We start from the raw sequence: 25,361 nt of genomic DNA, 5'->3' as shown, positions 1-25,361 counted from the left end.
TCAGTAACTTAATTAATATTCTTAGGAGGTTTCATTTTATATTATTTTAGTCAAGAGGGCCCTTAGGTTGAGGGACAGCTTAAAATCTTGCATTTATATGACATATACCAAATAACTTTTACAATCAAGGTTGTCAGTTGGTAAGTTCAACTTTAAAAATATTACTATTCTGAATATTCTTTTTCTTTTGTCTGTAGCATAGAACTCTGAGATTTCAGGGGAATCTCTGACCTTTGGCAAGAGATCTGTTAGCTAGCTGCTTATTTCTAAAGCTAGAGTAGGGGTGCCTGGGTGGCTCAGTGGGTTAAGGCCTCTGCCTTCAGCTCAGGTCATGATCCCAGGGTCCTGGGATCGAGCCCTGCATCAGGCTCTCTGCTTGGCGGGGAACCTGCTTCCCCCTCTCTCTCTGCCTGCCTCTCTGCCTACTTAGGATCTCTGTCAAATATAAATAAATATTTTTTTAAAAAAGGCTAGGATAGCCATCCATTTAGGCAAAAATGAAAATCTGCATTACTGGTGCCTAAAGCACATGGATCTCTTCAGTTAAATGCACACAACACTCATATTTAAACCAATCAGAGTTTCTTATTACTATTATTACTACTTATTCTTTCACCAAATAATGAGCACCTAATTTATAAGATGTGCAGTACAGAGAATGTTAAGATGAATAAGATATTGACCCTTTTCAAAAGCTTACAATTTAGTTGGATAATAAGCAGGTTTATAAGTATAAATGAGAGGAATATTTAAATCTTTGTTCTATTAAGTTCCTTCTAAAAGCCTATTTGAAGGAGTTGAGAAACCAAGGAATAATTATTTCGATCTAAGTTCTATGCATATATCTAGTTATACCACCAGAAGTATAGCCTGCATAAATATTGGTTTCCATGAAAACTCCTTAACTGAGGGGCACCTGGCTGGCTCAGTCAGTAGAGCATGTGACTCTTAATCTTAGGGTTGTGAGTTCAAGCCTCACATTGGGTGTGGAGCCTACTTAAAAGTAAAAAAGTTAAAATTAACATTAAACAAAATTTTTTTTTAAATAATTAAAACATTAAGAACCATGAGAGACTGTGGAATCTGAGGACCTAACTGAAGGTTTTAGAAGGGAGTGGGGTGGAGCTTGAGTGAGCTTGGTGGTGGGTATTATGGAGAGCATGTATTGCATGGAGCACTGGGTGTGGTGTGTAAACAATGAATTCTGAACACTGAAAAAAATGAATAAAAATTAAAAATAGAAAACCATCTTGACTAAATTATGGTTTTTATGTTGCCATGTAAGTTCAGAATTTGTTTTAAGGATCATGTTGATTATTTTGTTGAAAAATGTAAGCTGAATAAAACACCCACAGAAAACATTTCTTTCCCCAAAGCTAGCCCAAATCAGCTTTGTTTAGTATGATCTTTGCAGACTTACTCATCTGAAAGTTCCATTGGCATGATTCCATTTGGTTGAAAAGAGACCAGTTTATCCCATTTCAAAAAAAGGGCAGCCTTGTATTACCTGCAAATATAGAATTTAGTGTTTATTTTATTTATTATTTTTTTTTAATTTTAAAAGATTTTATTTATTTATTTGACAGAGATCACAAGTAGGCAGAGAGGCAGGCAGGAAGAGAGGAAGGGAAGCAGGCTCCCCGCTGAGCAGAGAACCCAATGCAGGGCTGGATCCCAGGACCCTGGGATCATGACCTGAGGCAAAGGCAGAGGCTTTAACCCACTGAGCCACCCGGGCGCCCTAGAATTTAGTATTCTAATAGGTTTCAACTCTAACCACAAGAAATTATCATTCCAGTGAATACTAGTACTGTAAAATTTCTTAGGAGTATGGATGGTGTCTTTTTTTACCTTACATCAAAATCCTTCCTGTATATTCCTCTTTGATTTAGTTGTTTAAGATAATTGTTTTACCTCCCAAACTAAACTTTATTAGTTAATCATTCTTGTGTAATTAATCAGATTTTCATTTTTAGATGAAAACAAAAAGTTTAGAACCAAGAAGCTTAGAATTCTTATTAATACTTATATGTAGTGATAACTAGGTTTCTGATTTGACTGTTATTTTCCTTTTATTTTTATGGCTTTTGATATTTTGATATATTCACCTTTTATTATAAGTGACATCAAATTATTATGGAACTATGTACACATAATATAGATAATTAAATCCTTTCAAATACGTGTGTTAGTCAACAGAATTCACTTATTCATTTTTTTTCAGAAAGAGTATTGTGTTCTGTTTGGTTGGGGTGCTTAGTCTTATTTTGTTTTTCTTTCATTTTGACTCCTTCATTTATACTTTTAAAGATCTTTCTTATTCTTCTAATACATGTATATTTTTATTTCTTCCATGAATCGTGCCTTCTACATGTAATCATACCCACCTTGTTAGTATTATATATTTGATATACCAATTTATTTTTTGTAGTATATGTTTGGGCAGCTTTTAGCATTTTATTTGGTTGTGTCTTCTGATATTGTTCCTCAAAAATAAGTTTTTTAACTATACTGTAAATTATCTGGGTATGCTGTATACATTCTTTGAGCTCTAGAGATATATTTATGCTGTCCCTATGTTTTTATGTGCTCTAGAGGCAATCAGTACTAATGGCTGGACAGTAAAATTTACTTAGTTAATTTGTTTGTACTTACGTGGAATTGCTTTTCTATACTGTTGGTTTTGAAAATTTGGATACAGAAGTTACACATAGTGGATAAAGTATAAGAAGATGGTTGTTATGGTATTGCCAGAAATTTTAAAATCTTCAAGAGCTTTTCCACTACTCTTGGCGGATTTTGACCCATAAAACTCAGTCACAAAATTTCTCAAAGCTGGTAATATGAGAGGGTCAATATGTGAGAGGATAAAGGGTTTGGCTTTAAGTTATACAAGTATTATAGCAGTGCTGTCCGTGTATTTATGTTTAATAAATAACATTGACCTTTCTTTTGACTTTTTTCCTCTCAGAGGTGACATTGTCATTGCAAAAAGCCCGAGTGATCCAAAATCAAACATTTGTAAGAGAGTAATTGGCTTGGAAGGAGATAAAATCCTCACCAATAGTCCATCAGATTTCTTTAAAAGTCATAGTTATGTAAGTAACATTTTAATTGTTATTCATTGATTAACATTAACTGAACACACTGACAAAATAACTCACTTTTTGAATATAAATTAAAATGCTGCATTCAGTAGAATTTAAGTATGTTTGTATCCAGAACAATTTGGCCATTATATTTTATATATTTTAGTTTCTTTTAAAACTCTTCTTAAAAACATACAATATAGGGGCGCCTGGGTGGCTCAGTGGGTGAAAGCCTCTGCCTTCAGCTCAGGGATTGAGCCCCACATCAGGTTCTCTGCTCAGCAGGGAGCCTGCTTCCTCCTCTCTCTCTCTCTCTCTCTCTCTTTGCCTGCCTCTCTGCCTACTTGTGATCTCTGTCTGTCAAATAAATAAATAAAATCTTTAAAAAAAAAGAAAAAGAAAAGCATACAATATAAATATCTCGGTAATAATTGTTGTTGGCAAGATTCACCAACGGATGTCAAACTTTTTGGCGAAAGTTTGAGAGAAATCGTTTATTTGCACAGTCTCAAGGTATCTCTTTCAAGATATTTATTACAAAGGGACAAATAGTAGTTGGTAGAGGAGAAACTGTCAGACACCACCTTAATTGAGTGATCAAGGTTAAGTTCACCAATAAGAAGACATATCAACATAATATAGCTCCTGAAGTGAAGCACTAAGAAAGGTGCGTATCACTTTTGTTATATTTTTGCAAAAGTAAGTGTAACCTCAGTCTAATCATGAGAAAATGTCAGACAAACCCTAAGTGTCATTCTGGAATATAACTGACTAAAACTCCTCAAAAATGTGAAGGTCATGAAAAATAAGGAAAGACAATTGTCTTAGATTGGAAAAGACAAAAGAGACATGCCCCTATATGCCAACTGGGATCCTGGGTTAGCAAATTTTCCACTGACTTATAGCAGCAAATCTGGTAAAATCAAAGTCTGCAGTTTAGTCTTTTTAAATCCTACTTAAATTTTTAGGATAGAAATTGTATATACCTTGCTCTGGTCAACTTTACTGTCCCGTTAGAAAAAGAGAGCAAGAATAGCAGAAAGGAAGAGTGAAGAGCAGATATAATTTTAGCTCCTCACCAGTCACGTGGCTGCTGTGACAGAGGTTAGGGCAGGGGGGGGGGGGCTTTTGTTTACTCAGCCTATACTTGTCTTACTTTAATAATTTTAACTTAATTTTTTACTTTTCTTTCAATTTTCTGTGTTACCCTCAAATTACTGATGCAGCTGTTACATCTATTAACTAAATTTACTTCTGTTTTTATCCCCAATTTAAGCAGATAAATAGGTTAATTTGTCTCGATCATTGTGTATTTATTTTGAACTATAATAGTCTCTGATTGCCTTGTAAGTTTGATCAATGGATTACTAAATGTGTTATTTATGTACCATCCATAAGAGACTATGGTTCAGAAGTGCAGATGTTTTTAATGTTTATTACCACGGTGCTAAACATATTAGTAATTGTTAGCTGATGGTAAAAAGGTTGAAGGTGATAGTGTGGTATCAGGTAACCTATTTTTCTATGACCTTCATCATGGACATTGTTTCCCTTTGTTCTTTAAAAATGTCAGAGTTTTACATAATGGTTTCACCTTCATATGACTGTTAACATTTCATGAGACATTCTAGTCACTTTTGAGTTGTTTTAGCAACAAGCATAAACTTGAGACCAGAAATAATTTTATAATGGATAGAACAACAAAACATGTAAATGAAGGCATCGACTATCTGTACTTAAGCACCACATAATTGTTATTTTCTCTTTAAGGGTTATTAGAGGAAGAATATCAGGGGATTAGATATTTTCTAAGTAATCTGAAAAGACAATCAGAGGACTATAAGATGTAAATTTTTTTGACTATTCTATTAAAGGAAGATATTCTTTGAATTTTTATGTTCAATGAATGGATAAATTAGAGGACACTGCCATATTGTTCTAGGTATATTCCATTCACCTTGGTTTGCATATTTATAAGTGACAGACATAATTGTAATACTTTTGGTCAATACTTATTATATACTTCATCTGTATCAGATACTGTTGAAACTCTTCACAAGGATTAATTTATTTTTAATCATCACAACAGTGACCCAATAACATAGGTAGTGGTAGTATTTGCCAGATGAGAAGACTGGACAATGGGGAGGTTAAACAGATTGCCCAGTTTCAAACAGTGAAAAAAAGGTTGGAATTCAGACATAAATACCCTGGCTCCATCCAAAATTTGTACTCCTTACCATGCTAATACTGCTTCTCCAAAATATCCCCTACTGATTATTATTATTTATACTCCCATCTCATCGAATTGTGCTTCCCTAAAAATTTTTTGTCTTCATTATCCTTTAAAAAAAAGGGAATATTTCTGATCAGGGATAGTATTGGTCGTAAAGAGAAGCCAGTGATTTTTTGAAAGTCCCTGCCTCCACCAGTTTTTCTAGGCTGAGTTTTTTGAGCAATAAGAATTGTGTAGTTATTACAGAACCACTTTAGCAAATGTGTTCCATTAATCAAGGTGATTTATAACAAAAATTCTTCCAAGTTTGGAGCACTCTGAAGAGTGGGTCTCCTCCTCTAGAGGGTTCCCTTTTTCAGTTCTCTTTGAAGCACACTGGTGCAGTATTTTATGAAAGGGATTCTTTCCCTTACCGATGTATCTTAGAAAAATCATTATTGTTTATGATGAAGACATTACTATTCAGATCTTGATTGAGCTGCTTGGTAAAGATGATGAATGTTAAATGTGTTTTGAATTCCGGGTCCCCTCCCCCACCCCTTCACCCCCTAAAAATGTTTTTCTAAGTAGGTGCTTCAGAAAGCAAAGCACCAAAATCATCATTTGGAACCTAGAATGTAGAGTTTAGCATATGAAAGAAATAGCATTGTTCCTAAGTTGGCGAAAAAGAATATAAACAGATCGTTGATTAAGTGATGTGGAATCATTTTATTCATTCTGGAGTTGTAAAAGTCCATGTGGCGGCAATACTTACAAACCATGATTTATTTTTTGCATTAAGCATTTGGAAACTAAGCAATCCCTATCAGGTGCTGTTGCCGTGGGCTTTGCTCATTTCAATGATATTGAGGCCAGTAATTCTTGCCTTGGGTTTATGGGCTAAGCATTAGCTACTAGGATATAAGCTTAATTTGTGACTTTCAAAAGAAATGTATTCAGCTCAAACATCTTGAATAGCCTGCACAGTACCAAGGTGTGGTATGAAAACCTATATAATGTAGTTTCCATTTGCCTAAGGAAAGTAGAGCCAGGGCTCAGGTAATAGTGAAATTTTGTTATAAAGTTTAATGAGAAGATGAAGAAAAACACTTTATAATTTTTCTGAAGGTAACATTGTGTGATAGTCCAGGGCTATGATTTTAATCTGTAGTGTAACCTATGCCTAATGTTTAGGCATCTTGTAGTGTAGTAAGTTTGCAATATAGTAAGTTCTATCAGCAAACAAATATCCTATAAAATTTACCAATGAACAAACTCCTTTGACACCACATCCTCCTGTAGGAAAGACTTGCATCTGTTTACTCACTTTGCCTGAACTTTGTATTTTTTTCTTGAGCTCATTCCTGTTAGGTTTTGTTCCCCCACCACTTCATTGAAAGTTCGTCAGGGGTCCCCACTGTTATCTATCCAGTGGTCAACTTCAGGCCTCATTTTACTTGACCTGTTGTTAGTATTTGAAATATTTGTTCTCAAAACCTGGTTTCACTTAGTTTGGGGAGCAGCACATTTTCTGGGTTTTTTCCCCTGTCTTTCTGTTTCTTCTGAGATTCCTTTGTTGGTTACTCTGAACTTTGGAGTAACTTGGGGTTCATATTTTAAACTTCATCTCTTGTCCATATACACTCACACATTAGGTTGCCTCATCCTGTCTCATGGTTTTAAGTATTACCTAACTTAATTTCCAAATTTATATCGACTACAACCTCATTCCTGAACACCAGAATCATAAATCTGATAGTCTGCCTACTGTCTCCACCTTCGTACACAATGGGCACTTTAAACTTAGTATGTCCAAAACCAGACTGCTAATCATCTTTCCCAAACTGGCTCGTCCCACACATATCCCCATCGCAGCAATGGCAGCTCCATTTCTCTGCTTGCTCTGCTTCTAAAACTTGGAGTCCTCCTTGACTCTTTTTCTCTTGCATTGCGCATCCAGTCCATTAGCAAATCTTGGTGGCTTTATCTTTTAAATATAATCAGAATTACACCACTTCTTGCTATTATATCTGTTACCTTGGGGTGCAAGACAAATTCATATCTTGTTTTCCTGTAGTAGCTTAGAACTGCTGTCTCTGCTTGTACCATTCCCACGTTCTTGTATTTTTCTTTTAAGAATTATATGTGTGTCAATAACATCATTGTTGTTTTGGCAGAGATCTAAGCAATAGAAGCAGTTTTACATTTCAGAAAGAACTGATTAAATGTTCTCAGGATATATTAGTGGTAGAGTGTTTTTAAAAGAAGTTGTAAATGGGGCAATATGTCAGTGATAAAGGTGTTTGACAGTAAAATGGAAAATATTTTTGAAAAACTGATCAGCAAACTGAAAAACTCACTAATTGGACAGCATTAGAAAATGGTCAGTGTATATAGTTAACACTAATAGCCCCTTAATGTGTACTGTGTATTTAGGTTATAGTTCAAATCCTTGAATATCCTAATGCTGTTTTTCTGTTTGTTTAAATGTCATTTACTTTAGCTAAAAGTCATAACCATATGGTGTTCTATTACCACTTGTATTATAAACACAAAAAGTACTCATGTGTAGGGAAAGGAGTCATCAGATTGAAAGGGCTTGTTTATTATAAGCTGCTGATACACTAAATCCTTATGTCATTTAAATAGAAGAACTACCTAATAATGTCACTCATTACAACTAGGATATCTAAACAAGGGACTTGCTTTTTGCAGACTATAGTGATAAAAACCTGTGCTACACATTCATTTCTCAGCAACGGGTCCCAGGATAATCAATCATGGCATACTGCTAATGCCTTGATTGCAGCTGATGTGGAGGAAATATGTTTACTCTCTTGCTAAAGTGAGGTTCACTGCGGAGATGACGTGACTTTTTCATCCTATAGCTAACACAATTCTGAAGATAAATTTGACTTATTGTTTACAATTCTGAGGTTTTTTTCTTCTGATATTAACATTAAATAATCACCTTTGAGGTCTCCACAACTTAAACATTTTCTGATGTGTTCTTTGAACATTTTCAGAACAATTTATCTTATTTTAACAGTAACATGTAGTTTATAAAATTTTATTTTGTAGAAATGTATTTTATCTTAATATGTTTGTGTGTATATACATATATATATTCATATACATATGCACAAAGATTAACATTTCTGCTAAAAGAATAACAAGTCTTCCTGAAATGGTTTTGTTCACCTAAATATATTTTAACCACTCAAAGTTGGAAAATCAGTGTCATTGCTGTGAGTTGAGGAGGGCAGTTTTGAGTTCAGTAAAATGAAAATATTTATGTATGTTTATCTGAAAGTTTTATGAGACCTCTCTACTTTAAGGTTGCCTAAAAGGAATTGGGAGAAATTAAGAAAACTGAAATTATAATGCTGCTGTTTAGTAGAAGGATCTGAAGCAGACTCCATCACTGATGGTAGTAAAAAGAATATATTCCAAGTGGCATGTGGCTTCCCAATCTGATAGAGTGATCTACTGGAAAGCTGCTGTTGACTAGGTGGAGTATGTTCAAATGCTTTAAAATAAGCAACTAAATGAAGGTCTTGTGTTACCGCTTGGCGTAATTCTTTGGGTTTCAGTGACTCACTTAATGTTAGTCCATAAAAGCATTCTCATTCTACTAAACTATGATCTAGTTAAAATATGACTAGAAAGGAAGAATAACATGTAAAAGTAGGCATGCATGGAGTGCCTGGGTGTCATGCTCAGCAAGTAATCTGCTTGGCATTCTCTCTCTCCCTATGCCCCACCCCTCATTCACACTCGTGCTCTCTTTCTCTCAAATAAGTAAATGTTCAATAAACAAAAATAAGTGTGCATGTTATAAAACAGTTGAAAATTATAAATTAGCAAGAAACTGTTGGCATTACAAGCCACTGTACTGCTAACCTACAAAAATGAGTGCATTAGAATTGTCATAACTATTTTAAGACAGTATAGGAATTGGGGTGCCTGGGTGGCTTAGTTGGTTAAGCATTGGACTCTTGATTTTGACTCAGGCCATGTTCTCAGGGTTGTGGGATTGAGCCCCATGCCAGGCTCCACACTGGGCATAGAGCCTACTTCAGCTTCTCACTCTCCCTCTCCCCATCTCTAGTCCTCTCTCTCTTTAAAACAAAACAAAACAAAAGAAGAAGAAGAAGAAGAAACAAATGTAAGAATCATTTAGTTTGTTATAGCTACTGCCTGTGTCCCCACTAAAGACACATGAGGGCCCAACAGATTTGTCTCCTTAAAACCTGTAGGGTGAGCAGTTTAAAATTTTAAGATGCAACTTAATATTCTGATCTATTTCCTGTACATTGTATGTATGAATCTCCAAATCAGGAAGGATTAGAGAAACTTTCTGTCATCCAAAGACACTTGAAATTTGACCTGACTTCCCTATATAGAGAAAGTCAAAGTAGGTGTAGGGACATAGACCAATATGGACTTGTGACCCTAAGTGCAACCGTTGTACCTGACCCCAAACCAATCCCAGCATTTAAGCATCTTTAAGGAGGCTGTGCTCAGGAGCAGCTAGAACCACTGGACGTAGGGGGCAGGGAGTTGGGGTGGAAGAGAAGACTTGAGTACCCCTTAGCAAGCTGGGGGGGGGCAAAATTGGCCAGACATTAACGTCACAACTTTCCTTTTATTTTATTTATTTATTTTCCTTTATTTATTCATACACTTATTAATTCCACAAGTACTTCCTGAGCACTTACTTGAGGGCCAGAAGCATGTTAGAGGAGGTAGTGCTGCAAAAGCAGACCTTTTGCAGACCTTTCTGCAAAAGCGGAATATTCTATATCTGTACTGTCCAGTACCGTAGCTAGTAGGCATATGTGATGGCTGAACACAGGACACATGTGTCTGATAAAGTGTCTGAGGAACTGAATTTGAATTTTATATAATTTGTAAAACTAAATAGCCACAAATGTTACTACTAGATACCATAATGGACAGTTCAGGTTTAGAAGTCTATAGCCAAGTTGGAGGAGCAGACAAGAAATTATAATATGATATAATAGAATTATAGACAGGGTGCTGTGATAAGACATAAGATGAAATTTATCCAAATGGTGGTCAATAGGGTTTTTCCAGATTGAGAAGGTAAAACTTGAGTTGAAATTCTGAAGGATAAGTAGGACCTGATCAAAGCAAGCCGTATATTCATAAAGTCTAAAAGGGAGAGTATAGCATTGTGCTTTGGGCAACTGCTAAAAGTAAGTTCTTATGTCTGGAACATATAGTGGGTAGGGGTGGGTAGTGAAGAGAGATAAAAATAAAAAGGTAAACAGGGCCCAGTTCCTTGTATGTCTCAAGCAGGGAAATAACATTATCAGACTTAGCTTTTTAAAAATCGCCCTTAAAATTTATTTTAAAAACTTTTAAAAATAATAAATATGTGTGTGTGTGTGTGTGTGTGTGTGTGTGTTTCTTGTGGTTAAAATACCCCCAATATTATTAAATTATTTTAAAGGAATAAAAATAAAAGATCACTCTGATATTAGTAATAGATTAATAGAGGAACGTTTGGAGTAGGAGGGACTCCTACGAGGAGAGAAGTTTTGGAGGCTGAGAGACCCATTAATAGGCCATAGGACATAATTAAGATAATAACATTAACCATTGAAAGCAGTACAAATTTTGGAGAAAGATTAAAGGAAATATCTAGACAGGATTGGATGCTGGAAGAAATTGAATTGAAGGGCTTAAAATTGAGCCGGGTTTCTGGCTTTAGCAATAGGAGTAGATGGTACATGAGGAGATTCTGGGAGAAATGTTAATTTGGGAAATGGAGAGAAGATATAGCTTATCTAATAAGCCTAACAGAGACTGTATTTTATTTTTTTAAGATTTATTTATTTATTTGTCAGAGAGAGAAAGAGGGAGAGTGAGCAGGAACAAGGGAGCAGCAGGCAGAGGGAGAAGCAGATTCCGCACGAGCAAGGAGCCCAATGTAGGTCTTGATTCCAGGACCCTGGGATCATGACCTCAGCCGAAGGCAGACTCTTAACCAACTGAGCCACCCAGTTATCCTGGTATTTTAAATTAATACAGTGGCAATTAAATTATTAAAAGAAGTGGAGGAAAAAGACAATACTTTTCCAGAATGACATTTGGATGCTGTACTATGCCCTCCTTGATGTCCATAATGTGTTTTCATAATCTTAGTTAAAACAATGTTTTGGTGCTTTCAGCCCTCAGAGATCAGTCTTATTTTTTAGAGGTCTTCAGCTGTTCTCTTTGTACCTTACATCATTACAGAAAAATGTCATCAGTCATCCACTTGTCTAAATTGGAATTTTATATTCAGAAAGTCAGATTTCAATCTAAATAATTTTCAGGGTATAGTGCATTAGAGTTGTGGCTTTGATAAATAAAACACAAGTAAAAGAAGTATCTGTCAAAAACATGGAGCAAGGGCCACGTGGGTGGCTCAGTGGGTTAAGCCTCTGCCTTCAGCCCAGGTCATGATCTCAGTGTCTTTGGATCGAGCGGGCATTGGCCTCTCTGCTCAGCAGGGAACCAGCTCCTCCTTCTCTCTCTTCCTGCCTTTCTGCCTACTTGTGATCTCTCTCTCTGTCAAATAAATAAATAAAATCTTTTTAAAAATGGAACTTCATGTTTTTTCTTTTTTTAATGGTTTATTGGTAGCAAATACAACAGATCTACATATTTCATTGTAATTATTTCTTCTTTGGAGTAGAGAGACTCTTTTCTACCCCAGATCTTCTATTTTTAATACCATTTCACGTGTTTAATCAGCTTTTTTAGCCAATCTCTATATGAAGCAGTTATGTATAGGAGCTGTAGGAAATTGAAAAGAGGTACATTCATGCATCTATGAAAATAATTCCTTTTAGGGATGAGTTTTGACTTAGGAAGTATTATTTGAAGTCCCATGAATCAAAATTTTCATGGAAACATCTGCTAGTCTCTGAAATAACCTGTGTTTCATTAAGTTAAGCTCATCTTTTGGAATACAACAACCAAAGTGTGGGTTGCCTGGGTGGCTCAGTCTGCTGGGTGTCCGCCTTTGGCTTGCATCATGATCTCAGGGTTCTGGGATAGATACCCATGTCAGACTCCCTGCACTGTGGGGAGTCTGCTTCTCACTTTGTCCCTCTTCCATTTGTGCACTCATTCTCAATTAAATAAAATTAAAAAACAAAAAACAAAAAACCAGAGTGTACATTAGGCTGTATTAAAGTGAAGCTAGAGAGAGAGTCTTGAAATGAAAATATAAAATGCTGCTTTTCAGTACTAAACCAAAAACAGATAGGTAAATTATTTTACAAATAGAACAAAAAAGAAGTCAGAGAAAATAATCCATTGTCCTGGGGAAAAACTACTGTAGGATTGGTACATTAATATTAGATGGCTATGATGGAAAAGCATATTCATTGGCTTCCGTCCCAACATATTCCCTCTCCGTATACCTTCTGACGAGTGAGTAGACGGTTTTGAAGAAGTGAATGCTTCATAAGGAAGAGCCTAAGCATTTGATATTTAATAAACATTGCTTAAGATGCCTGTTAAAAGAATAAAAATGGTAGTCTTTGCTACATAATTAATATGGCATCTATTCACAGTTAATGTACATTTTTAATAACACGGAATTCAAGTCTTGGCTAGTACCAGAAATATATAATTGAATACAATGTAAAAAAAAAAACTACTGAAACCAAAGTAAAATTGCAAAGCACAGTTCACTTTGCGGAGAACTGGGTAGACAGGATAGGAAACCAGGAACAAAGAACTCCCAGCAGACACCATTCATACCATTAGTTGGGACAACTGCTAATCACAATAGCTAATATTTAGTGAATGCTTACTGGGTGCCAGGAGCCTTATGTGTTACTTCATTTGGTTTTCAGAATAATTTTGTAAGGGATTTATTAAACCCAGTTATATAGATGAGGTTTAAATAATCTGTCCAAGGCTCTTAATTAGTAAGTGGGAGAGCTACATTTTGAACTCAGGACTCTTCTTACTCTTTGGACGGTATCTTTACCATGCTTACAGAGCCCATCAAAAATTCCTCTTCAGGCTGGATGGAGGTATTGAGTACTTGCAGGAAAGATGAAGGAGCTTAGCTTGCAATAGCTATGAGAATGACCAAGTCTTAGATTAAGCTCTAAACCTGTTCAGCAGGGAGATACTTGATAATGAAAGAACCTGTTAGTAAAAAGCATTCCCTATCGTTACTCCAACCCTAGTGCTGGAGTTGTAGCCTATTGGAACTTTTGTGAAATTTCTCTTTGGTGATAACTGGCTAATGAACCCAAGGTAGCACCACTTTTAGATAGGGGATGACAGTAACAGTCCCTATGAATTATGCAGATAGGAGAATAATAAGACTACACAGAAATAGCAGGTATTGAAATAATCAGTGCTAACTGTTCCAGCTTGGTCCTTATAAATGTTACTCTCTTTGTCATGCATCTAGCATTTGGGGGTAATACCATTAGGACTCCAGATATTCTACTCAGATAGACAAATGTGGGCAAGAAATTGTGCCAAGGACAATGTCAAACAGAATGTTAGTGAAACTATTCCTTGGGTTTTGCTTTGAAAGGTACTCATAACTGAAACTTGAGACTCCCATTTTTTTAAACTAAAGACTACTAATGTTTTCTCCGCCTTGTGTTATCAAGAGCTCTTCTACTTGATTGCTTCTAGGAGGATTCACTGTTTCACTTTTTGACAAATGTCTTCGTAGCTTTTATTGGTGTTACAGCAACTCCAACAATTACTGACTTTTACATGAATCATATTAATACTGAGTTTTATGAAGTTCTTTTAGAACTATATAATAAATTATTTCATTTTCCAGTTATCCTCTCCAGTAGTTGGTGTGCACAGCATCTTACCATGGCTGCATTTTGGTTGTGTAAGTCATGATTGAACAATATGCATTAAACAATAGCATAATGGTATAGTAATTTGACTTGATCCTGCTTACCTGGAAGATAGTAACATAGTAACATAAATAACAATTTTATGGGCATTGTTAGAGTAAAACAACATATAAAGTGGGGACTTTTTTCCAGGGTAGGAAAATTATGCATTTTTGTATTTCACCTTTATCATTTCATGAGACCCAAAACAAAAACCTTAAAATATGTGTGGAAAATGAAATACTCTAGGGATTAAATATTATTACTGATAGATCAACCCCCATGTGCTTTTGCCAAAAAATCCCAAAGCTTTCTCTTAATTGCTTTCATAATATTGGTGTCCCTCTCCTTTTCCTTATAATTCAGAAAAAGGAAAAATAATCATGTCAAAAAAGGATCCCAAAACTTTGCCCCTCTTCTTGGCTTTTTCTTTGTTTCTTTAATAACTACTGTTTCTTTTTCATTCACACTTGTTTTAGAAACATTAAAGAGGCATGAGTAGTAGCAGGGCCAGTGCACACCCTACCTTTGTTGGTTGTAAATTATAAAATATCTGGCAAACAAAGGGTTAATTTAAAAACTTTCACCTGTTATTAGGATTTTCTGTTTTTTGAAATTTTTGCAAGGTCAGACACACAAACATCTTATTCTTCAGTGGGAACTTTTTCTTAATTTAGGTATTTTTGTTTAAATGAATGAGTTTGATTGCAGTTTAGTAAATGTGTTATCTGATACTGTGGACTCTTGCATCAGATTTCACTGGAATCAAGAAAAGTAACACCTGTGGGTTGGTTCACAAAGCCTCTTTTGTTAAATGGACACCCGCAGGCCATGAGGCAATTACATTTGTTGCTTGTACTATAAAAGAGGCACTTAACTAGACCTCAGTAAGTATACTTAAGAACTAGAGGCTTGATTCTTTTGTCCAGCCCTGAGATTAGGTTTTATCATACATCAGGAAGTAAACCTCTGACGTAGAAAGGAAAAACAAGAATGATTTAAAGGTTCTTTTAATGCTTTAAAATTTAGCCCTTAAAGTAAGTTCTATCTGAGATCCTGGGAAAACTCAGAGCCAAAGTAAAAATTTGTGATATTCATATATTCTTACTCAGTTGACAGATTCATTCAAGTTGGCATGGCAAATTCACAAAGGTATGAAAAGGAAAAGTAATTAGCCATTTAAAGTTTTGGTTATGAGAAGTAACAAAGGCATGAAGTTAGGGATTTCCATTTTTGGTAATTTGCAAACATTTATTACAAACGAATTTTTATTGGAGTTCTTTCTACATTTTAAGCTGCCATTTAATCTATTAATGTTATTGCTATAGAATTTTTTCCTCTTATCTGGTTTGGATTTTCTATTCGGTGATAATCATTAGGTTAATCCCACAGACAATAACTGCATTTTGAATAAGAAAGGGAATTTTTTTTAAGATTTTATTTATTTGACAGAGGGAGATACAGCAAGAGAGGGAACACAAGCAGGAGTGTGATAGAGGAAGAAGCAGACTTCCCGCTGAGCAGGGAGCCCCATGCAGGGCTTGATCCCAGCCTGATCCCAGGATACTGGGATCCTGATCTGAGCTGAAGGCAGACGTTTAAAGACTGAGCCACCCAGGCGCCCCAAGAAAGGAAATTTTTTTTTTTGTCTCAGTCTCAGGTCAGGTTTTCAGTTTCGGACTCCTCCCAAAAGTGTTGTACTTTGTTTATTTAAAGCAGTGAGTTCTTAGCTAGTCAAATATTTTGGTTATCCAGAGATCTGGTGACAATACTGCTAATTGCAGTCATTTACTTGTACTATATGTAGAAGCAAACCTATCTAGATTGGAAATTAGGTCTTTCTCTTTCCACTCTACGAAAGGTTAAAAAAAATGAACAAAACTCTTCATAACCTGTATTGTGATGGACTGTGTTCTTTATTAAAAATAAAAAGTACAAGTATCACTTAAAAGGATAGGCACATTAAGATAACATGTGTATGTGTATATGTGTGTATGTATGTACACACCGACGGTCCCTAATTTAGGATGGTTTGACTTAACATATTTTTTAGTTTAGTGTGCTATAAAAGCAATATATATTCAGTACAAACTGTACTTCAGAATTTGAATTTTTATCTTTTCCTGGGCTGATAATGCAGTATGATACTCTCGTGTTGCTGGGAAGCAGCAAGTGAGCTACAGCTACCATTCACCCATGCAGTCAAGAGGATAAAGTGACCATTTATAACCAACCATCCTGTACCCATACTGCCATTCTGTTTTTCACTCTTTCAGTATTCAGTAAAATACTTGAGATATTCTACACTTTATTATAAAAGAGGCTTGTGTTAGATGATTTTGCTCAAGTGTAGGCTAATGTCAGTGTTGTAAGCACATTTAATACAGGCTACGCTAAGCTATGATGCCCAGTAGGTTAGGTGTATATTATATGCATTTTTGACTTAAAATACAGTTGACCCTTGAGCAACAGGGGTTTGAACGGTATGAGCCCATGTACACGTGGATTTTTTACATTATAGTATTGTGAATATATTTTCTCATCCTTATGGCTTTTCTGAACATTTTTTCTCTAGCTTATTTTAAGAATATGTATATAATATATATAAAAACATATAAAAACGTGTTAATCGACTATGTCCTTAGTAAGGCTTCCAGTCAACAGATTATTGTTTGGGGGGAGGCAGAAGTTATATGAGAATTTTTGACTTGGCGTGGGGTGGGGAGGTATCGGCACACCAACTCCCATGTTCAGGGGTCAACTGTATTTTCCACTTAATGATGGCTTAATCGGGACAGAACTCCATTGCAAGTTGAGGAGGTTTATATACGTTTTAAAATTATCTAAGTAGTATATACTGACCATAAAAGTACAAATTTTGATATATGTAAGTTTTGTGGATTTCTTTTAAACATTTATATATATTGCCCTGCAACTTACTTTTTTCACTGATGGTATTCACGTAAGTCAACTAGTTTTTCTTTGTTTTTGTTTTTGAGCAACTGCCTACTATTATATAAATGAACCATATTTTATTTGACCTGTACCTACTGGGGAATATTTATAGTTTTGTTAATTTTGAGATACAAGCAATACCATAGTGAACTTCCTTATTTATACATACTCGCATGCTGTGTTTGGCAGATCTTTTCTAAAGATTTTGATAAGGAAAGAGTAGAACAAAAACATGTAGGGGATGCAATGGAAAGGGATAGAAGGTGGAGAGAGATGCTATAGGCACACTTTACTTACATCAAAAACTTTCAGTTTTTACTAAAAGGATTCTCTTCATATTGTTATGAGGTATGCTAAGAAAAATAATAAAGACATTAAAAATGAGATAATTTGAACATTTGTTTCTAGTAATGATGAAATAACTGATGCTGAACTTGCCATCCTGCCATAAAGAACTAGAAAATTGGACAAAAATGTAAAATAGCTGTTCTCAGAGAATGCACAGCTGGAAGTATGGGACAGATCCCTGAAAGAGAAGAGACAAGGCAAGCCCTATACTTGCGCCAACTCAGGTGTTTCAGAAGGTACTGAGGTAAAATTCAAGTCAAAGAGTAGTGATTTTGCTGAGCTGAAGAGACAGACTGGGATAGAGAGACGTTTAAGTGGTTGGAACTTATTGATCAAACTACCTGGGAAAACAAAGCTACCCAACGATCACCATGAATCTCCTCCTTAGGTGTTCTCTTGGCTTTTGAGCTGAATTCTAAATTGTGCCTGTTAACAGTGAAACCTGGAGACTGAGCAAAGACTGAATGGGGAGGTGAGCAATTCCCAGAGCTCACACAGGGCTGAGAGCCACTGGAGTTCTGACCAGCCAGAGTGAACAGATCTCACTGAATATCCAGGACATTCAGTAGAGATCCCTGAATATCAAGCCTTACTTAGTAGTAGGCTAAAGTAGCCCTAAGAGTGTGAGATAGACCCAACCTGACAAGCTTAAAAACAAGGTTTGAAAGGACTAAGCTGGGCCATAGCTAACTTACCTGCCTCCTCCAAAATAAGCTCACCTCAACATTTAGCACACTGTAAAGGAAACAAATTCCACTCAACAAATCAATGTCCAGCTCAGTCACAAACTACAAGATATGTGAAAAGGTAAGAAAGTGTACCCATAACCAGAAGAAAAATCAGTTAAATAGATCCAGAAATAATAGAAGTAATGGAATTAACAGACACAGCTTTAAAACACCAATTCTAAATATTTTCAAGGATCTGCAGGATGAAAATAATGAGAAAAGAAATGGTAAATATCAAAAAGAACCAAATGAATATATAGAACTTAGAAAACATTGTATAGCTTTACAGTACATTAGAAATGGCAAAAGAAAAGATCCCAGGCTAGGAGGAAGTATTTGTAATATCTGTCACAGACTTATCCTCAAGGTAAATAAAGGATTCTGAAGGGGGGCGCCTGGGTGGCTCAGTTGGTTAAGTGTCTGCCTTTGGCAGGTCCCAGGTCATGGTCCCAGGATCCTTGGATTGAGCCCCATGTTGGGACTCTCTGCTCAGAAGCTCTTTTTCTCCCTCTGTCTGCCTCCCCTTGCTTGTGCACACTCTTTCTCTGTGTCAAGTAAATAAGTAAATATCTTAAAAAAAAAAAAATCTTAAAATGAGTAAGAAAACAACCCATTTTAAAAATAAGCAAAGTATTTTAATAGACCCTTCACATAGGCATAAGAAAAAATGTTCATCAGAGAATTGCAAATGAAAACCACAATGTGATACCAGCAATTCACTAGAATACTCAAACATTGCTGCTTAGTATAAGATGATTCAATTATTTTGGAAAAGATTAAGGATAGGCATACACTTATGGCCTAGAAATTCTACCCCTTGGTATTTACTGAAAAGAAATGGACTTACATATTAATGTTTAGAGTGCTTTATTTTTAACAGCTCCAAACTGCAAAGAAAAATATCCATCAACAGATTATGGACAGACATTGTGATTTATAATAGAATACTACTTAGAAGTAAAAAGGGATGAATGACTGATACATACAACTGGATTAATCATAAAAAAATGAACAAAGCCAGAAACAAAATAAATATAGTACTATCTTACTTATATGAAGCTTAGGAACAGGTAAAACTAGTTTCCAGTAACAGATCTCACTAGTTGCATGGTACCAGGTATATGCATGGCAGGTTGACTGGCACAGGAGGGAACCTTCTGGCATGATGAAAATGCTCTCCATCTTGATTATAATCAGCAGTTACATAGGTGTGCACATTTTCCAAAACTAGTGTCAAACTTGAAATGAGTGCTTTTTACTGTATATAAAGTATACCTCTAAAAAACTGATTTTTAAAGTGTAACTTTAAAACACTTTACTCTCTTACCCTATACCAAAAATAAGTGGAATTATTTACTGGACACTGAGTAATTGACAGGTAGGTCAGCAAAGGTGACTGCTTTGATTTTTAAAAATCCAACTTAGAGGTTTTCCTGTTTATAGAGAAGTTCTTATTAAAGGTTCCATCAACGATGAGGTTGTTTCCTTGCTTTGTGTACTATCAAGCACTGAAGTCTGAGAGGTAGAGCATATTCCTTTACTGTAAATGGATACATGGGTATTAGAATGTATAGGCTTAACATAAATGGGAGTTAGCATGTCCCATATTGAACCTACTTCTATTAACTATCAGTAATAGTACTTCACAGCTTGTTTTAAGGATAAATTGCGTTCTTAATTTATCCTTAAATTAAAACAAACTAGAGGGGCACCTGGGTGGCTCAGTAGGTTAGCCTCTGCCTTCAGCTCAGGTCATGATCTCGGGGTGCTGGGATTGAGCCCCACATCAGGCTCCCTGTTCAGTGGAGAGCCTGCTTCCCCCTCTCTCTCTGCCTGTCTCTCTGCCTACTTGTGATCTCTGTCTGTCAAATAAATAAATAAAATCTTTCAAAAATAAATAAATAAACTAGAAAGCCATGTATATACACTGGCTTGCTCTACTATTCCCTTCTTTATATTCCACCTGTTGGAATCAAGGATTAGGTCAAGATAGCCTGAGTCACTCTTCCAAAGGCTTCTGGTAATATGTTCTGGATTTCTCTGAGCAGATTCCTTTCTGTACTTGTTAATTTTATTATACCAAAAATAACACTTCATCACTTTATTTAACTAATTTGGAAGAAAGTTGGGTCATACAAAAGTGATTGTACTTTATAAGAATTCCTACTTACATTATAGATAAAAAAACCACCAAATATTTGGCTTAGGTGTTGTAAAGAATTAAGATCATGGTATGATTACTGTCTGTTGGCTTATTTGGTCACAAAATAATAGATTTAAAAGCCAAGCAAGCTAATGTTATAATCTAGGGCCCCAGGCAAGACAGACTTTGTATGGTAAATGCTCTAAACCATCAAGAGTATTTGGTATGGGCAGGCAAGGTTGGGGAAAGCTTCATGAAGTGGAATATATATTGGATCTTGGTTTATTGCCTGTTTTTTAGAACTCAGAAACAAACACACATTAAGGAGAAACTATGGAAATTTAAACATAAAAGTTGTCTGTATTATAGCTTCTCCCATAGTGGCACTTGAGACTATGTTAATGATACACGGTTTTTCCAAATATACTATTTTTGGGGTGTTGTTTTTTTTTTCATCTATGATCTGAGATGGATTCACTTTTCTACCTGAACAATATTAAGGTTCATTGCACATAAATCCACTTAAACAGATACGAATTAGTCTTGCTCTTAGCCCTATAACTGGTTCCACTAATAGTGGGGGGAAAAATAAGTGATCTTACAGCATCTGATACTCTTTCAGGAAATTTTTCTCTACAAATAGATTTAACATTTAAGTGTATGTAGTTAAAATAATTGATTTGTTTTGAACAAATATTCCTACATAAGACATTCCAAAATTATATAATCTCTGATACAAAGTGAAATTCATCTTTTACATGCTTGTATACATTTATTTTTCCAAAAGGTAATAGAGGAGGTAGGGGGGGAAGACATGAATAAGGCAGCTCACACAAGGTTCACACAAGGTTTTTAGGGCAGTGAAAATATTCTATGATACTACAGTGGTGGACACCTGTCATACATTTGTCCAAGCCCATTGAATGTTCAACATCAAGAGTGAACCCTAAATTAACTCTGGACTTTGGGTGATTATGATATTGATGTGGGTTCACCAAGTATAACAAATATACAGCACTGTGGTAGGGGATGCCAATAGTGGGGAAGGTCATGAATGTTTGGGGGCAGGAGATGGGAGGGAAATTGTGCTGTTAGCCTAAAACTACTCTAAAAAATAAAGTCTTTAAAAAGCAGTAATTTGGAAAATAAAAAATAAATAAATAAATAAATAAATAAATAGCAGTAATTTGTAACATTTTGAAAATTTGCAGTCATTTCTTATTTAACCCAGTAGGAGTATTTTTCTTCATGTAAAGTTCCCAAGTCATAAAAAGCTAGTCAAAAGAAAAGTGAAAATAAATTCCTTCCCAGTAGATCATCTTGGTCTGGTCAGTAATTCAAGTTTTCTTGGGTAAAAGAAACTATAAAATAACTTGTATTGTAAAGTGCTACTTTAAGGATTATTGCTGCAGAGTAATTTTTTAATGGGCAAATATTTCATTTCACAGAGCTCATTTTTTTTAAGTTAACATGTTATGTTATAAATATTTTTATGGTTTACATTGAGTAAAATTGTAAACGTCATTTACCAGTTAGTATGTAGGACAATATAGGAGATAGGGTCTTTGATTTAGTAGAAGGTCACCATCATTAATTTTACAACTGATGATTTTATAATAAGTCCTTCTAGTTCCTGATGGTCATTATTGAAGTATAATGCATTGAAGATATGGCCTGTACAAAGGCAGAACAGGGATCTTAATTAGAATTCTGACAAGCCCACTCCAATAAAATGATGAGATTATTTGTAATTGATGTCACAATCAATTACCATTTAGTTCATCATGAGCACTCTAATAGGTCTGGCCTTGGTACTGGCCCCAGGATGTTGCTGAGTGAGTGGCTGCCCTGCTTATGCTGTTTTAGAGACAGGAGGGCACATTTTCAGTCAGCATCCTAATGACCTCTTTTGAAGTCTATTAAATTAATGACCCTGTCACACTGTTTTGATCTCTTATAACCTCAGTTTGGGGTTTGTGTAACAAATTAATGTTTGGGAACCATGTGGCAAAAAAGATAGGTCTTTTAAAATGACAAAACCTTAACATTACTGGTATTTAATAAAAGATATTTTATTGTGCAGGAAATAAAAGCAAAAATACAAATCATATGGTGTGTGTTTTATAAACAAGAACTTTAAGACATTTCTCCCTATTACCATATTTAGTTTTTTGTTTGTTTTTTTAAATGGGCTGTTTTCTTCTCTAAATCTAGGTGCCAACAGGTCATGTTTGGTTAGAAGGTGATAATCTACAGAATTCTACAGATTCCAGATATTATGGACCTATTCCATATGGACTAATAAGAGGACGAATCTTTTTTAAGGTATTATTTTCTGGTTAAAATGTAGGTTTTCTTCTCTGAGCTGGAAGAAAAATATTTTCTTTCAAAATGAGCTTTGAAATATTTAGGCTGTCAATGGACTTAACTGTTACAGCAGCTACATTTTATGAACATGCTGGCCTTCGTAGCTATTAACATTACCTTTTTCCCTACTGAGACAGGTAATTAAGAGTAATTGTTTGAATAATAAAGTTCAAATAACCTTAGCTATAAGAAGCCTTTAATTTATATCTCCAGAATATAATTCTTTCTCATACAACTTGTACAACGATATTCTATCTTGGACATAAGTATGCATTTGCAGAAGAGCAGTGTAGTCAAACTACACTGCTAAGTGGGGATATCCCAGTTATGTACATGGTTATAATAAATGTAGGACTCTTAGGAAAGATGATTATTTTCACTGGCTCCTCCTTTTTAACACAGCAGTAAGAAGAAAAACACATGAATGCTATTGGATAATCTGCAGGATTCTTTACTTACGCAGAGGTTATACTTAAATCCTTGGGTTTATAGTTAACTTTGAGGGTAGTTAAAAAAAACCCACAGACACACATAATACATTCATATACCACATAACATATAAATTCTTGTATAACATATGAGTGTTCCAAAGTTTAGAGTTTAAATACATATACACATACAAATTTACTTTGTAAAGTCTCATTTTGTATAGAAAATTTGTTCTTGACTAAAAATAAGGAGAAAGTGTTTAATTACATTGCACAGAGAAAAGGGATGAATAAAAGGAATGATGATGATGTAACACTTTCATTAACTGTCTTCAATCACATTTCAATTTTACAGATTTGGCCTCTGAGTGATTTTGGATTTCTCCGTGACAGCCCTAATGGCCACAGATTTTCTGACGATTAGCAAGCATTTATTCTTTTGATTATTCTCTCCAAGTGAATTTATTATTGCCCCTGAATCCATGTACTTAACTAATAAACTATTTGCTACTTAGTTTTTGTCATTTGTAATTGTTATATGGAAGAATAAACAATACATATTGTAAGTGCTATTAGTTCCAAATATATGGATAGAAATGTAATCCAAGAAATCTAATAGATATAAAAATATTTTTAGGGAAAAAACCTGGATGACCACCTCACTTCTGAATTTTTGGTTTAATAGTTCTAATAAAAGTAATCTTTTCTTGACTGTGCCTCATACTTTTGCTACATTTACACATCAGAGTAATAACTAGTCTTTCAAGTCCAAACCAGTAATACCATGAATTCAACCAATAAAAACCTGCTAAGTCACATACTTGGTTCACTCTTTTGAAATTACAGTTCCAGTGATCCCATAAAGGATACCTCAATCTTTTAAAATGATTCCTGACTTATACTGTATATAGAGTATCAAATACAGATAAAAATAAAATCCATTATAATCAATAATAACATTATAAAAGTCCATTTGTTCATACCAGCAATGCAATGATTCCTTATTCTTAAATACAGGAATTAATACTTAGTACTTTGAAATAAAAAAGGAAGTAATGTGACAGTTTCAGATTATTATTATTTTTTAGAGCTACCATTCCTAAGTTACACTTAAAGTTGAAGATGGCATTGTTTAAACTTTATTCCCTTTAATGTAGCCCCATGAAGAATCTGGAAATAGAGTTGCCAGGACTGGAGTCAAGTCTTTACTCCAAAAGCTCTCTTTTCTAAAGTTGTCATTTCACCTTCTTTATCAACTTTGAAATAACTTCATGAATATCCATATCCAGCCCTCATTATGGGAGTACTAGGCTCACATGTTATTTACAAAGATTACAGTTTAATCTTAATGACTTGAAACTTTGAGATACTTGTACTGTAGGCCTGTAACTTTAGCAGCTAGAAATGTCATGTTTACTTCAGAAACCCAGTAACTATAAAGGAACATTATAATACTGTGACCCATTATAAGAAGAGACATACTTAAAGAAAAGGAAAATTCTTATTTTATACCAAGGAGAAAATGGACCAAATAACAAAGTTCTCAGATGGGAATTCACAAAATAGAACTTAATAATTCAAGTCTTTTGGGGGGGAGGATCTATAAATAGAAAGTATAAATACATATAAATAATTAAATGAATTTTCTGTTAATCTGGGATAGCCCTTGCTTGACAGTCTTATACTTTCTCTGCAAATAAAAGCTGACCAAAAAAAAGAATCCTACTTCTTTTTATCAGCTTTATACATTTACTTGAATGGGCTCTCTTCAACATGTCTGAATCCAGAGTTAAAGGATCATTCAGTGAACAATTTCAGCCATAATGAAGGAGTTCTATAATTAAAGAACATGTATCACAAGAAATCAGGGTAACTTCTTCTGCTTCATCCTTGGAAACCCTGTATTTTCCACCACATCGGCAACTCAGAGAAAAAGAGTTATCATCTGTAAAAAACAAAACAAAACAAAATACTTCAAACACTTGCAAGTAACTATTTTAACAGCTTTTTAAAAATGCAGTTTATCACAGAAATTCCAAAATGAAAGAAGTGCCTTAAGTATAAAACATATTTAAATGAGAACTTGAAACGAATTCTTGTATGGGGCAGTGTTTCTAAAAATTACCTACTAAAAAATCTTGATATGTATAAGAGAGCTGTAGAGGATTATGAATCAACAGCCCAA

General features: G+C 34.9%; 2 protein-coding genes across 15 annotated transcripts in view; one reads left to right on the top strand and one right to left on the bottom strand.

The window, feature by feature from the left end:
• The window catches only part of IMMP1L (inner mitochondrial membrane peptidase subunit 1), a 77,413-nt gene extending 53,526 nt beyond the window's left edge, over window positions 1-23,887 (top strand). For all 13 annotated transcript variants that reach the window (XM_082748878.1, XM_082748872.1, XM_082748874.1 and 10 more), the window contains 3 exons: window positions 2,972-3,098; window positions 22,596-22,706; window positions 23,532-23,887. In XM_082748878.1, the coding sequence (XP_082605004.1) occupies window positions 2,972-3,098; window positions 22,596-22,706; window positions 23,532-23,600 (307 nt within the window). In that variant the 3' untranslated portion in view covers window positions 23,601-23,887. The remainder of the gene's footprint in view (window positions 1-2,971; window positions 3,099-22,595; window positions 22,707-23,531) is intronic.
• DNAJC24 (DnaJ heat shock protein family (Hsp40) member C24) overlaps window positions 22,433-25,361 on the bottom strand; it is a 55,790-nt gene continuing 52,861 nt past the window's right edge. For both annotated transcript variants that reach the window (XM_082748883.1, XM_082748884.1), the window contains one exon: window positions 22,433-25,121. In XM_082748883.1, the coding sequence (XP_082605009.1) occupies window positions 24,991-25,121 (131 nt within the window). In that variant the 3' untranslated portion in view covers window positions 22,433-24,990. The remainder of the gene's footprint in view (window positions 25,122-25,361) is intronic.

This window comes from Mustela nivalis, assembly GCF_964662115.1.
Source record: "Mustela nivalis genome assembly, chromosome: 9".
In the NCBI taxonomy this organism is placed as follows: Eukaryota; Metazoa; Chordata; class Mammalia; order Carnivora; family Mustelidae; genus Mustela; species Mustela nivalis.
This window is presented reverse-complemented; position numbering and strand designations above follow the sequence as displayed.